The sequence below is a fragment of the Bombus terrestris genome, chromosome 1 (assembly GCF_910591885.1).
Source record: "Bombus terrestris chromosome 1, iyBomTerr1.2, whole genome shotgun sequence".
NCBI classification, from domain to species: Eukaryota; Metazoa; Arthropoda; class Insecta; order Hymenoptera; family Apidae; genus Bombus; species Bombus terrestris.
In genome coordinates, this window is record NC_063269.1 from 982,157 (window position 1) to 998,291 (window position 16,135).

The following is a 16,135-nucleotide window of genomic DNA, read 5'->3' on the forward strand; positions in this document are numbered from 1 at the left end:
ATTGACTGGCAGGGCTGCGCCGCTGGCTCTTGTACAACCGGGACATCTCGAATGTTTGACCACCCTGAGCCTTACAATTACGAGCTGAATGCGACTCCGCTCGTACGACAGCCAGCCAGAGTACGAGGCCTCTTGTCACCAGTCGCCACGCGCTACTTTGCGTCGAAATTGCGCTCTTAAATTTGCCTCCAAGATGTCCTTTTTTTGGTTTTACCATGAGATGGAACGATGCCGATTCGAAGCCATCTTTCACTCGATCACGTCGTCCGTTTGATTCCGCGAGGCTTCGACCCTCGCGTTTCTCCGCAACGATGAATGAAAAGAGAAACGCCAATGAACGGTGGATCGTCTTTACGCGCAGCAAGTAAAAAAAGAGATGTTTATTGCCGAACGTTACGAGCTTCTTCTGTTGAAAGGGTAATTTTGAAAATCGTATCCCTGTCGATTAGCCGGATCACTCTACACGTCGCCATGTTACCTCGGCTGCAACTGCGCCGGCTGAAAACGCAGCGGTAACCGCAACAGGAAATACACGAGGAATTTACGACGTCGTATGGCAACCGAGCAGTGAGCGCACAGTGAACTGCGGTTAATATCGACCGCTACCTGACGACGAAAATATCGCGAGCATCCACGATTTCTCTCGACGAAGAACGACGCTTGTCCCTCCGATGAGCGGAACCCGGGCCGCTTCCAAATCCTTCGTAACTTCCAACTATGTAAATAATACGTGTAACTCTATAAAACTACAACCGTACGAATAATATCGATGGCAAGCTGGACGCGTTAACGCGAGAAGGAAATACGCGCGTCGTGGCAAACGCGTACGATAGACAAGTCGGTGAAAACAGGGACCACCGGAATAGAACACACTCGTCCTTTTCTCTGTAAACCCGCCCCGAACTAGGCCGACAATGCCTTTCCGGAAGGACAGGCCCGCCATCGATATCCCTCTGCCAATTATTAGGGTCATTCGATGAAGAGATTTATGTAACTCAGCGTGATGGAGTATCCGGCTCCCCTCGAGGCAAGCGGCTCGAACTACACGTCAAATTGCGAGGAATGACTTATATCGCGAGTACGTGTGCGTGTATTGGTTACGGTGTGCCCGTCGACAGCTTCATTCCGTGCATTCGAGGAAGGGGCAACTTAAACTGTTCGAAAATGGAGGACGTTTAAGTTTTTTGCCCGACGAGGAAACGACCGTTCTTCGGCATGGACGGACGATGATCGCTTTTCGGCCAGATTGATACGTTCGCTTTAAAAGAGCGAAGAGATTAAAATTCGTACTATTGGAATAGTTTGGAGTCGTTGGCCGTTGGTTGGCATGCCTTCTACACGGGTACCTCGCCGATTCTTATATAATTTATAATTTAAATGCGTCGCCTCGAGGCGACGTCTCGAACATAGGGAATAAAACCGTCGAGAATCGTTGATTGGCCGGTCGCTTCCACTCGTGTCACGACTTTCGGTCGTTTCGGTAGAATAGATCGGTCGGTAGCAACCACGGCGATTTATTAGTATCGATGGGCGTGACTGATACGGTACCCGTTTGCTATCTTCTCGATGGTAGACGTCCTTTATTACGAGCATTGACTATCATCCCGCGCGTGTCTTTCTCCTCTTCTTTCTCCGTCGTTTCTCGCTTCTTTTTCCAAACTTTTTCCAAATTTATATCGCTCCTCGCTAACCAACCTATGTCCAACAATTTTGAAACAGTTCCAGGTTACAGAGACGATATTTACCGTACAGGTTTCAGGGGCGTTGATCGATCTCGAAACGTGGACGATATCCGATTGCATAACGCTTCGACGCAACGCTCCGATATCGTTCTAAGAGTCCCTGCTAAGATAAAAAATGATAAGATTCCGAAACTCGGCAAGTTCGTTCGCCTTCGTGGAGCAATATCGCGCAAAAATCGTTGTTTGTACATTCGAACGAGAAGAGAGCGCGTGTTTGACGAGTCGTTGGTACGGTAGGAGCGAGTGGAAGAGAGCGGCGAGCGTTTCGGAGTATCGCGAATCGATCGGACCCAGAGTCACGCTTGCAAATAAACGCCTGCGGAGAGCTCGAGCGATGTCCGTGTTCGCGTCTCTACCTGGGCTCTTTCTCCGGTGAAACACGGCTGTAGGCGTCGAACGCCATCGTTGGGCCCACCCATAGATACTGCCCGAAGTAGGCAAGCGTGTCTAACTGCCATAGAATACGAAGGTGAAGAGAGACAGGCGGAATCGTGGAGAAACAGTCACGGATAGTGGTGAAACGAGACGGAACGAGTTCCTCGAGTTCATCGTCGAATTTTCGATTTACATGTCGCAAGCTGGCGGTGATTCGTCGCGCCTACGAAGCTCTGCGAATCTGTGGGAAACCCTATGGAAATTAATAATAGCGAGACGAGTAGCCGTGGAATCGGTGAGAGACGAGGAGAATGAACGCTGATTGGCCTGATTCTTCTCTAAACGGAACAAGCTCGAACTTTTTTGGCATTTCGGGGTGAATTCGAAAGATAGAGCGGGTGGATTTGGCGGCGGTTGCAAGGGGAATCTTTCCATTTCGAGTAATACATACGGTCTTAACGTATAATCGGTTTGAGAGTCGAAGATTCGTCGATAAAAGGCGGTATCGATCGTAGGGCGAACGAAAAGAATCTCGGAGGAGTTTCACGGTGACCGAGACGAGACTCGATTTGTCAGCACCCTAGCTGCTCCGCCGGGTCAGACGTTCTCCGGAGCTATATCGAATCATTTCCGAGCGATAGAACACGAATTCCCTTTCCGCCGGAGCGTGTAAGGAGCGTGTAGAACCGGAAGACTAGCAAGTTTGGTTTAAACGCCCTCGACGGTGTCATTAGTCTATCGACAAAGCGAAAACTCTGGCTGCCGGAATTGTCTGGCCGTGTCAGCGAAATGGCTTCGTGCATTAAGGAAAAGTGGCTGATCGAATTCGTGCCAGGATAGAAGTCTTTTCTTAAAAGATAGTCGACCAGAAATTAAAATTCTTTAACATCTCGAAATACCTCCGTATTGCTTCTAAGTAGCGCGATTATATCAATTTCATTTCAACGTAATCGATCAACGATTCGTTCTTCGAACCGAAGTTCTCGTTCGATTTAACAAATTCGAAACGTTGTCGTAGTTTCCACTTGGATCCGGCGTCGTCTTCGTTCCTTTTTTATTTTTTTTTCTAAAGAAACGAACCCCTTCTTCACAACCGATTCCGATAGAAAAGCTGCTCCGATTGTTCCCCATCCGACTCGCAGTCGAAGAGCAGCCATCTTCGTTGTACGGGGTCGCGTGCCTATTAAGAGATGCTTCGAAGTTCCGACACTTTCGCAGGGGTTAACGATGACCGGTCGTTTGTTCGATTGGTCGCGGTCATCGGCCAGCTTCGAAGGACTCCTGGTCGTTCGGCGGTACCTATTTACCTCGATCAGTCACAAAAGCGACTCTTTGCACGACTTCTTTGCGATGGTATCTACGAACGAGTCGATCTCTTTGCAATTATTTAACTCTTAACTCTGTGTTATTTTTACACATCTTCGCTCGTATATTTATATTCTTTCCGTATTCTTTGCTATACATTTACCATCCGTTGTCGTAAACCTTTTTCTTCTTTGTACCGCTCGAGTAGATACCGATGGTAAGCTCGAAACCTACTAAATAAATAAATAACGCGCAGGACACGACGCAGCGATTCGATTTCGACGATCGTTTCGTCGCGTCAAACGTCGACGAGGCGTTCTATCCAACGATTTTCATTTCCTTTCTCTCCACCCTCTTGGTTGGTTCGTGTTTTCGACGCGCGTTTTCGTCCACGGAGACAGATCCATCAGCAATCTCGGAGGAAAGCTCGTTAAATCAGTGCCTGGCCACGTAATTTCGCCAGAGGTAGGAGTCTGGCGCGTAGATGAGAAAAATAGGCGTGTAGCGTAGGGTGGTGAGACGCGGCGAAGCGTTGGCGCAACCCCCGTTGGACATAAAAATTTCGCGACGAAGAGGGGTGGTGATGGTGGCAGTGGTGGCGGCGACGAACAGCCGCGAGATATAAATCGGTCCCGGGGATCAGCGTCGCGGCGCGTCGAAACTCGTTCGCCAATCAGAACGGGGCAGAGGCGTGGACTGGAACGGAAGCGGCACGGAGCTGAACGAGCGCAGAAGGGTGGTGGTACCAGGAACAGGCAGGATAACCTTGAACGGGAGAGAGACAACGAAACGTACGAGGGCGTGTTGAGGGCTGTACGATGGACGCGAGTGGGGTTAATTCAACGGCATGTTCCCGATGCTGGTGAGTACATGCCGGAGGCGCGTAGAAGGGGAAAATAGATAGGCTCCCTACCCCTTGCGACGACGACGACGACGACAACGACAACGACAACGACGACGACGACGACAACGACAACGACAACGACGACGACGATGACGACGACCACGACGACAACGACGGCGACGACGACGACCACGACGTGGACGACGGCGACGACGACGACCACGACGTGGACGACGACGTGAACGACGACGACGGTGAGGATGACACGGCAGCGGCGGTGGCAGCGGTCCGGAGGGAACAAGCGAGTGGTGCAACGAGAGGAGAACGCACATGCGCCAAAGCCACGTTAAACTGCTGTCGGAGAGCGGGTTCGCGTGACTCGTCCCCGGCTCTCGTCAATTATGGCTAAGTACACGTATCGCGTCTAACGCGGAGAGGACACAGAACGTGATGGAACAGGTCGATAGCGCGGCGAAGACGTCGTATACACGTTATTAGCGGGCGTCGTCACGCCGCGCTGTTCGATGCCTTTGATTAAGACCAAGCCTCGCCGTCCAAACACCGAACCATGTTTAGACTAATGTTATTCACGGGTGGAGCCCTTTGTGCGATTCGTTTGCCCTGCTACGAGACGCGTTTGTGCAGCGGTTATACCATTACCTACAAGCCAGAGAGAATCGACCAATCGTCTATCCGGGCAGTATCGTTCGCCGAACGATAGACGGACAAAGACGATACGACGCGAATATTTGCGCTTACTCGGCAAATTTGATCGTGGAAAGTGTAATTTACGGAAAAGCTGGTTCGCGGCAGATTGCCTGGAAAGAGACACGGCGCTTTGAAATTTCATTCGCTTAAGAAGACGGTGGATTTCGCCGGTGGAACGAAAGGGACTTTACGCTTATACGGATGACGGAGGATGAAGCGTACGACGAAAGGTTCTTTTAAATTCTGTTTGATTTGAAGCGGAGGCAAGGCCTCGAGGGAAGGCCAAGCAAACAAGCGTTCCTCCGCCGTGGGCCGCGCGAGTTGTTCACCGGTTCGTTATTACGACGAGATGCACGCGGCAATTACCGTTAAGTATAGGTGTCCATTATATCAGCTGAAAGAGAGAACCTCGGTTTTGATGGAACGACTCGATAAGAATGACGGCGTACTGGATAGTTATTAGTGCTCGTCACGTCGCTTTACTCGTACGAGTGGCAGCACGGTGTGCGGTATTTCGTTAAACGTAGACCCGATGTAAAGTCATTTTTTCCTTGCCTCGGGAAGCCGGTGTGCGTGCGCTACGAACCATCTACTGGATTTCTCTGCTGGTAGTAATGGTAATTTTATCGGTAGTTGCGAACCCGCCTCGTTTCGCGTGCTTAACGACTTATTAAGTCGCAAGAGGCGTGTTAATCAGACACGGATTTCGATTCTTCCATAGGAAAAAATGTTTTTGGAACATCTGCGTACCTTCGGAACGAGAAGAAAGATTTGTCGCTTTAATCGTTGGTACAGAGCGCGACGTACGGATAGCTGAGTGACATTCAACACTCGAACTCGTTCGGAATCTCGGTAACGTCCGTATCGACCGGCTAACATTCCCATAAATGTCAGAAAAGTCAGAGTTATGCACCGGTTCTGCTAGAACCGCGAAACACTCGAGGACGTTGCGAAAGGTCTACTCGTGGCTGCTTATTTATTCGACCAACGAATTCGACGTGGATAGACTACGCGTATCCGACGTGATTGCTGGTCGCCGGATAAATAACATTATCCGTTAGCGCATAAATAACCTTTCATTAAGCGCTCGTCGAAGCTGCATCGAACCAAGAGGTTTCCTCGCGAGTCCTTCCGTCACACGCTGCAAATTATCCGGCTGGATCGTTGTCTCTTTATTTCTTCATCGAATTATTCACACAGGTATCGCGCAAGTAAATTTTTCATTCAGTCTGGCGACAAGCTAAATACCTACGTACACTCGAGGATCGATAAGGTAATCACCGAAGAAATATCGGAGAATCGATTCGTCTTTGAATTTACGAGGTTCTTGGCGGCGCACGCGTGTGGTCTACGATCGAAGGAGGGAAGCAAGTTGGACGAAAGTGTAAATTTCTGTGAAAAAAGCCGCTCATTGATGAATAGTTTATCGCGTCCCAGAGAGTCCCAGAGAGAGAGAGAGAGAGAGAGAGAGAGGATCGTTCCAAGTTCGTGGTCCTCTGACCAACCCCACCATAACGATTCGCTGCACGAGGTATCCCCTTCCACCGACAGGACACAATGGGCCCTACCTAAATATCGGGGGATCATGCTAAACGGCGGTAGATCAAAGGGACCGACAGAATCCAGTGGCGAGCTATCATAATAATTAGGCTCGCTCGCGCCTCTTTGTATCGGGATAGAAAAGCCGACGGGAAGGCCAGAGAGACGAGAAGAAAAAGGACCGGATGGACCGTTGCTCTGGTTCGGTATACCTCTGCTGCTCCAACTGCACCGCGCTATCTCTTCCCGCCTTGGTCTTTGCCAAATCGTAGCCCCCTAAGACGCTCACGATTCCCAGTTGCGCGTGATCTTTGATCGTTGTCGCGATTTCCACTCGTCCGCTACGCTCGAAACAACGAGTATATCTCTTACGTAAGTCCACAGGAAAGACCGTAGTATCGATTTGTATTTTGTTAGGGGAATTACGTAAACTTAAGGCTTATATCACGGTTTGAGAAGCTACGCAACGAAAAAACGGGTCGATTTCGTTGGGTTGTGAGTTACTTTATCTTTGAGAACGACGAGACGCGTGAACCGTAAAGCGGTAGAAGCTTGCGGACATTGTTCGCGTATGGAGCAAGATTTGCGGAACGTTTGCAGACGATTCGCGAGCTTCTGCGACGTATGAGTAGTAGTAGCAGTTCGTATACGATATTCGCGGTCAAGGTATGCGAACAATCTCCGAAAATGACTTTTAAAACGCGTTGATCTAACCAAATTTTGCGCTCGAATTGCGTTTCAAAAGCTCGTCCATCCGAATGGAAATTAATTTACAAAGACCGAGGCGTTTTCTGTGAAACTCCAACGTCACGCAACTGTTCCTAAGATAGAGACGAAAAGAGAAAGGGAGGCAGAGAGAGAGGAGGAGAGAGACGAAAAATACACGGGTCCTCTCTAGCGAACTGTGAAGCGGTCAAGGGGGTAAAATTCGATCTTCTCTGGCAAGAGGCTCGATGGATATTTTCGTGTCGTGTCGGCTGCTAGTTGTCGACCAGATTGCTACAATTACATGGCGAGTGAATCGATTCTCAGCACCGATCGCGGATAATAGTCTGTATGTAATAGTCGCGAGATACCTTTCTAGACTCGTTCCGGACGAGCGCGGCTCGAAACGACGTTATTCGGTCGACGATTCCTTCCATTCCTCTCCTCCCTCCCTCCCCGCCCCTGCCTGTTTCGACCGACCCTACACGACGATCGTTCCCAACGATTCCGGAAACATGTTCGCCATCGTGCTCCGCGGGTGACTTCCGCTTGTCCCGACCGATCATCATCAATGGCTGAAACCTCGATTTGGATAGACAACGCCACGGAGGAACAAACATCCGTAAAAGAAGTAAATACGAGCTGCGATCGTATCGAGGTTCGTCAAGGTCGGCCTTCGTAGAAACGAATTTCTTCCTCGACGATCCCGATTTCTTGCTTCTGTTTTCTTACCAGAGAAAATGTACGCGCGTGTACGTAGATTTTGTTATCGATGGATCAAATGGAACGGGATTGCTCTGCCATTACCGTGATCGACTGTGACAAGCACTTTGTACCAAAGTTGGAGTAATAGCGATAAAGCGATATGTATGTGGTAATAAAGGACGTTTCGCGTCGTGGCAACAGTGTCCGTTCACGCGTCGATGAACGAAGCAACAACGGAGAAACTCGGATAAGAATCGGACCATACACGGACGATGCGACGTATAAAGGAAGGAAAGAGGGGAAAAAGGGAAGAAAAGAAGAGAGAATGGAAGACGATGACCAGCGAGAGAACGTGGACGAACGCGAGTTTGGAAATCGCGCTATTTGGTAAGCGGTGGTCCGCGAGTGGCGGCCGAGCGGAACTTGGATATCGGCAGTCCGGGTGGGATGAAATCACGGTGGGCCTCGTTAGGCGAGCTTTTCGTCGTGGAGGGTCAATCCCACGTTCGCAGTCAACTTGGACGAAGGAAGAAAGAGACAAAGAGGAGAAAGGAGAGAGAAGATAGTAGAGAGCCGGAAAGAGAGAAAGAGCGTTACGTACCGCGTGTGGCAGAGGAAGGAGGACGAGCCGAGGGAGGGACGAAGTGGCGAAAGAGTAAGAGAAAGAAAGAAGGAAGGAAGGACGAAAGGGCCGGGGTACGTTAAGGCTGGTGGAGCAGCGCCACAGGACGTTAAGTACGTCTCGTAAAAATTCCATCGAGGCAGCGTCATTTTGCCGTGTCTAAGGGGATACGGTTAGGCCTGACCGGGGGTTTGGATAGGCAGGACTAACCCTGAGGCCGCCCATGCAAGACCGACTAGGAACGTCCCATCGGCAGAGGTGGTGCACGAACCGACCAGACGTAGTAGGGGATTCGAACGATCGTGCTCCCTCCTCCGGTCGTGTTCGAGGCGGTCGAGAGCCAAGTGCCTGCCCCTGCAGAAAAACCGGCCCGAGATACCCGTCCCCGTACCATTTCGAGTCACTGGCTTGGCCTGGCCTGATAGCGAGCCACGAAATCCCGTAGCTCGTTTACCATCCACGTATTGACGTTTCGTCCGCGTCTACGGAACCGACGTTCGATATGTTCGCGTCTAACGACCACTGGATCACCGGACTACTCGGATCGTTGTGTGCTACGAGGCCGTGATAGTGTCGCCACCGAGACGTCCGACAGCGTTACGCGCGTGTGAAATTCCGTTTCTATAGCGTCAGGCAACGCTCCGCGTTTGTTTCGGAGCGGACTCGTTTCGGAGTGGACTAAGTTTTGGAGCGGACTCGTTTTGCAGCGAACGACAGCAAAGTGTGAGCCGTGGACCGAACAAGACGATCGAAAGACACGATGCTCGATCGCGAAGACGGTGGTGTCTGAGTGCCTCGGGATCGAACGAACCCTCGTACGTATCATTGGATCGCTCCGTTTTCTCGTTCGTGTTCTGGTAATCGTGCGAAAATCGATTGGAAAGGAAGATCGTTTCGACGAGGATCCAAGGATGACAGGTACGCAACGACGGACGGTACGGTGGGAGTCGTAGGAGGTTACCGTGATGTAAGAGGGACCGTTGAAACGATGACTGAGGACGGATCAGCGGGAATTACAATGACGGTGCATCGTTGAAAGCAGAAATTGCGTCGGAAAGTGGAGCGGCGGACGCGTTGCCTCGTACGAAAAGCACACGATGACTCGTTGGTTCGGAGAGGACCAGCAGCCGGTCTGAACGAGACTCTCGACGACTTGGTCGGAGAATCTAGCGCGAAAATGCGGCCAAGTGCTCGACGAAATTTCAGTGTCGATGGATTTTGAGAAACTCGCGAATGTTTTCGTTTCGCGTATGGGTGTAGCGTGTGAACCGTTGACCGTCGATTGAATCGATCCTGCGATCGTTCGTCTCGTCGGCTCCTTACGTCGTTCCGGAGAATCGGCCGCGCGTCACAGGGAACCGACGATCGTCCGTCAGGGATGTGCACCACGGAAATGACAGAATCGTATACGATGTCGCCGTCGACGACGGTGTCTTCCAGCGCCACGACGCCGGGCTGCTTAGGATCGCCGGCTCACCGACGGACACCCTGCCGAGCTTCTCCCGGCCGAGGCGACGTTCAGGACGACGAGGACGAGATCTCGGTGGGTTGCCCGAGTCCCTTGCCTCTGGTCGTCGTCGCTCCCAGCGCGGACGAGGACGAGAGGTTGTCCCAATCGAGGGAGGAGTACGCGGAGAGACTGAGCCCGCGAAGAAGTTACCCGAGAGATTCCGTGATCGACGACGAGGACAGTTATTCTCGCAGTGGCGATTACAGAATGTCAAACGGAAGAGGCCTGCGCACCCACGAGAGCAGTGGCGGCGACTCGGTGACTACGTTGAGAGACGAGGAAGAGGACGACGAGGACGACGAGGAAGCGAATAGCAGGACTAGCAGTAACGGTGCCTCGGCGGCCGGTGCTGCGGACGATTACTTCAAACCCTTGAAACGGCTAAAGATGGTGCAGATGCAGCACTCGGACGAGGAAGACGACAGGGATCGAGACACGAACGAACGAGGAGTAAAATCTTTCAGCATTCTGGACATTTTATCGCATCGGCCAAAGGCGAAAATCGTACGTCCGTGGGACACGGTCGAGTCGAATCTCAACCACCACCACCACCATCGCCATCATCTCCAGCAACAGCAGCAGCAGCAGCAGCAACAGCAGCCTCATCATCAGCACCATCTGCATCATCATCACAACCATTCCACGACGCCGAGGGATCTTTCCTTGATGGGTATGTCCCTGGCGTCTATGTCGGGCTCCATCAGCGAACCACCTCTTAGCAGCTCGTCCTCGTCCGGAAGGAGCTCCGTCTCCGATTCCGGAAGTCCCGATCCACTGGGTCATCATCATCACCATAGTTTGCACCACGGTATGCATCCTGGACTGCATCATCCGGTGTTACAGCAGCAACAACAGCAGCAACAGTTCAAGAGGAAAACGTCTCAGCAGCACGGCTCTCAGAGCGGGCATCACGGGAAAAGGACAACGGGACAGGGAAGTCCTCTGGACGCGTTGTTCCAAATGACCAGCAAAACGTTCGACGCCGGCGAGCATAGTCAAGGTGAGAATTTTCGTAACAGGCTTCGATTTTCACGCGTTGCGTAAGCTGTCGTCGCTGACGAGCACACCGGTTATCTATCTGTATCACCACTTGACGGAATTTATTCGGAAAGAGAATCGTTGAACGCGTATCGTGCACGCGGCGAAAATAGGAATTATTACGGAAGCATGATGGAGCAACTGATTACGTGTGTCGTATTTCAGTCGCGGTATACGTATCGTCACGATATCCCGGTGTAACCTATGAAACAATGCCTGGCACGATTCATTCGCACATGCAAATTCCGCGTCGAGCCAACGACTCTTAATAGAATCGAATGGACGGTTTCTTTATTAATGGTGGAAGCCCGCTTTTGTGTTCCCATCGTGGCATCATCGATGAATACAGACCTTAATTTTGATGGATGTTCTCGACGAACCTCGATAACCGCCGTACGTTCGCTTCTTTCGTTTCTTTCGCCGGTACCACCGGCGATACTTTGCTATTATTATTGTTTCCTACGACGCGACCAATCGAATCCTCTTCGGCTTGTAACCCACGAATTCGCTCTCTTACCCTCTTCTCATCCGCAAACATCCGCTATTATCAAAAATATTAATCACCCATGGTCGTCTCGAACGATTTTCCCTTTATGCGTTCCGGCACAATGCGTTCATCCCGGAACCACTGGAACACGGTTGATCGTCGTACGACGCGAATACTCGATCTCTGTTCGTCAGCCGTCGTCTGTGACAATGCGCGTGCAATATAAATCCTTCGTATTGTCGTCGTTGGAACAACGAAATATATCCGCTCGTCGAAAGATGGCCGATACGGAGTGAGTGTTAGATAATAGATAGACGAGATTTGTTTGTTTCGCGAGCGAGCGAATATCGAACGATTAGAACGAGTATGTAAGTAGTTTAGATGAAGCCGGTGGAGGCGCCGCTTCGTTGGATAGGCTGTTACGGTATTTAGAGACGAGGGAAAAGCGCGCACACGAGCGTCGTCGAGCACATACCAAGTGCTACTTTCCAGAAGCAGGCTTCTGCGAACGCTACTAATATTAGTAGCTGCTCTTACCGTCTGTTGCAAGATGCGCCGTAATTGAACGACGATGACATTTTTCACCGTAGCTTGGATTTTACGCGCTGGCTCGTACTCGAAACGAAACGGTAGTCGATATGGTTGGTGTTGGGCCTGTTTCGCGCGTCGATTCCCGGAGACGCGGAAGTATTAATCTTGGAGACGACCAGTTGACGGCCACGATTGATAGTACACGAGGGACAGGCTGGATGATGGTACGCATCGTGCGCCATCGATGATATCGGACGTTGCGTATTCCGTATCTCGCTAAAGGGAAACGGATCGATCCATGAGTCATCTTGGATCGTTAACCTCGAATAGACGCGGCTAAACCTGGAATTGTACACGTTTGTCTTGCGAGTTGGAACGATTTCCCCATGAATGAGTTTGTTTTGGATCCCCTTTGTCGGCGTAGGTTTAGAGGGGGCGCGAGTATCGACGAAAAACGATGGGCTAAGTAAAAGTTGTACCCTCGTTCGATCGTCGGAACGTCCGATCGAGGCACTCGAGGTCCTAATGGAATAGTAATTCATCGAAGCTGCAATAAACACGAGAGTCCTGCTCCGAAAGAAAATTTTCGGTCTACAGACTAACTCTTAAAAAAAATTGGATTTGCCGATGATATCCTTGGAAATCGACAACGCAAACAGAGAGGCCGTGCGGCGGCCGTCTGTAATCTTTCTGTAATCCAATTACCTGCAGCAACAAAAACCAGCCGACGTGGAAGCGTAAATGCGCAAACACGTGCCCTTTTCCTAGCGCGTCGCGTCTCGTTTCGGAGACGGCAGATCGTAAAACCCAGTTTTCCGTAACCCAGACCGAGACCTATGGTGCCTCGCAGATCGAACTTGGCATCGTTGGCGGGATTAAAATGGCCGAAACGGCCAGAGAAACTCGCAATAATCATCGTAAAATTAAGGGTTTTATGAAACGAAAAATTACGGACGGAAACCACGCTTTCTATGGACCTTGAAACCTCTCCAAGTTCCTTCGAACGACCATCCTCGTGATCGTTCATTGTTTGCCATAGCCTCGGCAAATTGTTTTACAATGCCGTTGGCTTATGCTACGCGTCGCCGCCGTGTTTGCACGAGAAAAGGAAACGATCTTTTTTTTCTCGAAAGACAGGCCACGTAAACAAGCAGCTTGCTCTTCGGGGGTGGCCTAAAGCGGATTTCCAAGCGCTTCTTCGGAAACTCTTATCGCAGCTGCCATAAGAGAGAACCGATTCTCTCAGATCCGTGGCCGCCAAATGTTGCATTGTTTCGTATCCTTGAAACGCAGCCTGCGTATATCTTGCCTTTGTCGGTCAAGACGCTGCGCACAACGTTAACGAAAGAAAACGCGACGACCTTACAACGAAATTCGTAGGTCGCGAGACGTCGATTCAGTTGTTCGTTTTCCTGCACTTTCGTAAGAATACGAGAAACGCGCGTAACGCGATAAACGAGTATGGCGATAAACGAGAGCGGTAGGAAGAAGCAGACGGTCGATATCCTTGGAGATTTCAATATTCCTTGACACGTTGGTGGCGCGTTAATGACAAGGAAACGATGCCGCGTCCTTAGACAGCCGGATTGTTCGGGCATCAAGACGTCGTTCATCATTTTCATGCCGCACTTCCGTTCTTCTCGACCAATTACCCCGTGCGTACGGTGGCGGTAGTACCGGTGGCGTAGGAAGAAAAAATTTCACGACGAACGCCGCCCGATATAGTCGGGTTTAAAAGGGAAGAGGAAGAGAAGAAGAAATAAAAGGGAGAGCCCGTTCCCTGACGAAAGGACAGTTTGGCATTACGTTCGAGGGGCGCGTAAGAGGCACGTATTATCCCATAAGCCGTAAGACGACCAGACGTGGATGGTCGCGCGCACACGGACACCATAGCTCGTTACACGTTTCGGTCGGGGTCTGGCCTCGTCCATCCGTGTGTGTCCCTGGCAGGACCAGTACGTAATTTTAGGCCCACCTATACACCGGCGATCTCTACACGAGTAATTTATTATGTGGCGCGGCGAGAGCATATGTCTCATTTGCATATAGCGTGATACAGAAAACGCGAGCCGGTACTTCCGACGGCGGCGGCGGCGGTGGTCGCGGCGGCGGCCAATATGCGAAACATTTCAACAAAGAGACGTCGTCGTCGCGTCTTTTACGTCGTATACGATAGCACCGCGATCGAGTCGATGCGTTTCGCGGCCCGTATGGATAGCGACGAAAAAATAGCGGCAATTTGAAAGGAACGCAAGTTGTCCGAATCTTGGGACTTTTGTATTCGAATTTTTATAATATCTCACAGTCACGAGTTGATGTTGGAGAAGAAGAGAAAGGATTTACTCCAGAGTCGAATCGCGTCTGAAATACCGCGCTTTGATCGCTAGTGTCGGCGGTATCGGCACGTAAGAGGATACTGACACCGCGTGAGAAATATGCATCGGCTATGATTGATTCTCGTGAGAAGGTTAATTTATCCAGAAATCTCGCAATCCAACGATAGTTCGATAACGAAGGAATATCGCTGTTTAACGAAGATTCGTTGGGAATCGCAGATTTACGCCCCCGGGAGTATGGTGTGGGTTTTATCAATTTTATATTTCGTCCGAAATGCCACTTTTTAACGGCGCGCAAGGGCGTCTTGGGATCGCGCTGGAGGAGAGAAAGGCGGCAAAGTAGAAGGGGAACGGTTCGCCTCGGGCAACGTGGTATAAAAGCCGGTGCGCCTTCGCTTTACGCAATTTATGATACGTTCTTTAAAAGGGCTAACATTAGGCAAAGAGGCAACAGCTACAGGGGCCATTACGAGGTTCCGTGATTGGCCGCACGCGTATTGAAAACTAGCCGGAATTAATCAAACTCGGTCATCTTCCTCGACAAATTATTTTATTCGTGTTGTTTAAAAGAAAAAGCAACTTATTGATACCGTAGAGAGATCGTGTTTAATACGCGCGCCTACATACACGTATTTTCCAAAATATCGACGAATTTAACGTTGCACGTATCCCCGATTTCACGAAACTACAACCGTACGTACCGCGTCTTGTCGATTTCTCACGTGCCGTACCGGGCTCCCGATGGAATTCGATCATCTCCATTATCCCATAGGCTGGTGGCGAGTCTGCTGGGGGTTTGATCGGCGGCGCGAGATCGTCCGTGGAAGGTTTTTGCGGGTGAACACGACGCGATTCGTCCCCTTCTTTACCCCGTACCACCCGGAATACGCATAAAACGCGTTGTTCACACGAGAGCCGATCGGAGCCAGCGAGCGCGGCAGTCAGACAGGCCGGTCGAGGTTGCCTTCACGGAGAGAAGCCCGCTTGCGGTCTCGGGACCAGAATTACAAATGATATCGAATCGAATCGCTCGTAATATTATTCGATACGTGTTCCATTACTGGCGAAGTCTGAGCTTCAGGGATTCAAATTAGATTACCGCCGGGTTAGGTATTCCCGATCGTACGTATCTGCCGCGTCTTGCTACGTTCCACGCGTACCAACGCATTTCTCGATATCCATAGAAATTTATACGTACGTACGTTCGAACGTATTTTCGTAGAGGCGTATGGGTGAGCCATTGGCGCGTGTATGGGATCGAACACATCGACGAAATAAGAGAAGAACCGAAGGAACAGAGAGACGCGGTCAGCGAGGCCCGAGGCCCCTACAACACGGTAGCCTCACGTATCCGCAATTTACTTCTGATTATTATGCTCTCTATACTTACGCGGCGTTCTTATCTCGCCTCTCTCTCTCTCTCTCTCTCTCTCTCTCTCTCTTCTCTTCTCTCTTCGTCCCCTTCGTTTTCCCTCGATCCAGACGAGTCCTTCCTTTCTCTCTGGCTGTTTGTTGTTCTTCGTCCGTCCCGCGCGGTAAGCTTGGACGCTGCCCTGTACGGGAATCGAGGCAGGTATCGATTTACGACGGTACCCAGTCGTTAGATTCTCGACGATATATGCCCTCGTCATGCTTGGGCCACTCTGTCTGCCCGCTCGAAACCCTGGCTTTCGTTCGTATAGCCCACT

At 50.8% G+C, this 16,135-nt stretch overlaps 1 protein-coding gene across 1 annotated transcript in view; it reads left to right on the top strand.

Moving 5' to 3' along the window:
• The first annotated feature begins 4,523 nt into the window (after positions 1-4,523).
• Positions 4,524-16,135, top strand: part of LOC100647800 (lateral signaling target protein 2 homolog) — a 47,446-nt gene continuing 35,834 nt past the window's right edge. Inside the window, exon 1 of the mRNA XM_003392854.4 lies at positions 4,524-11,055. Within this exon, the coding sequence (XP_003392902.2) occupies positions 9,924-11,055 (1,132 nt within the window). The 5' untranslated portion in view covers positions 4,524-9,923. The remainder of the gene's footprint in view (positions 11,056-16,135) is intronic.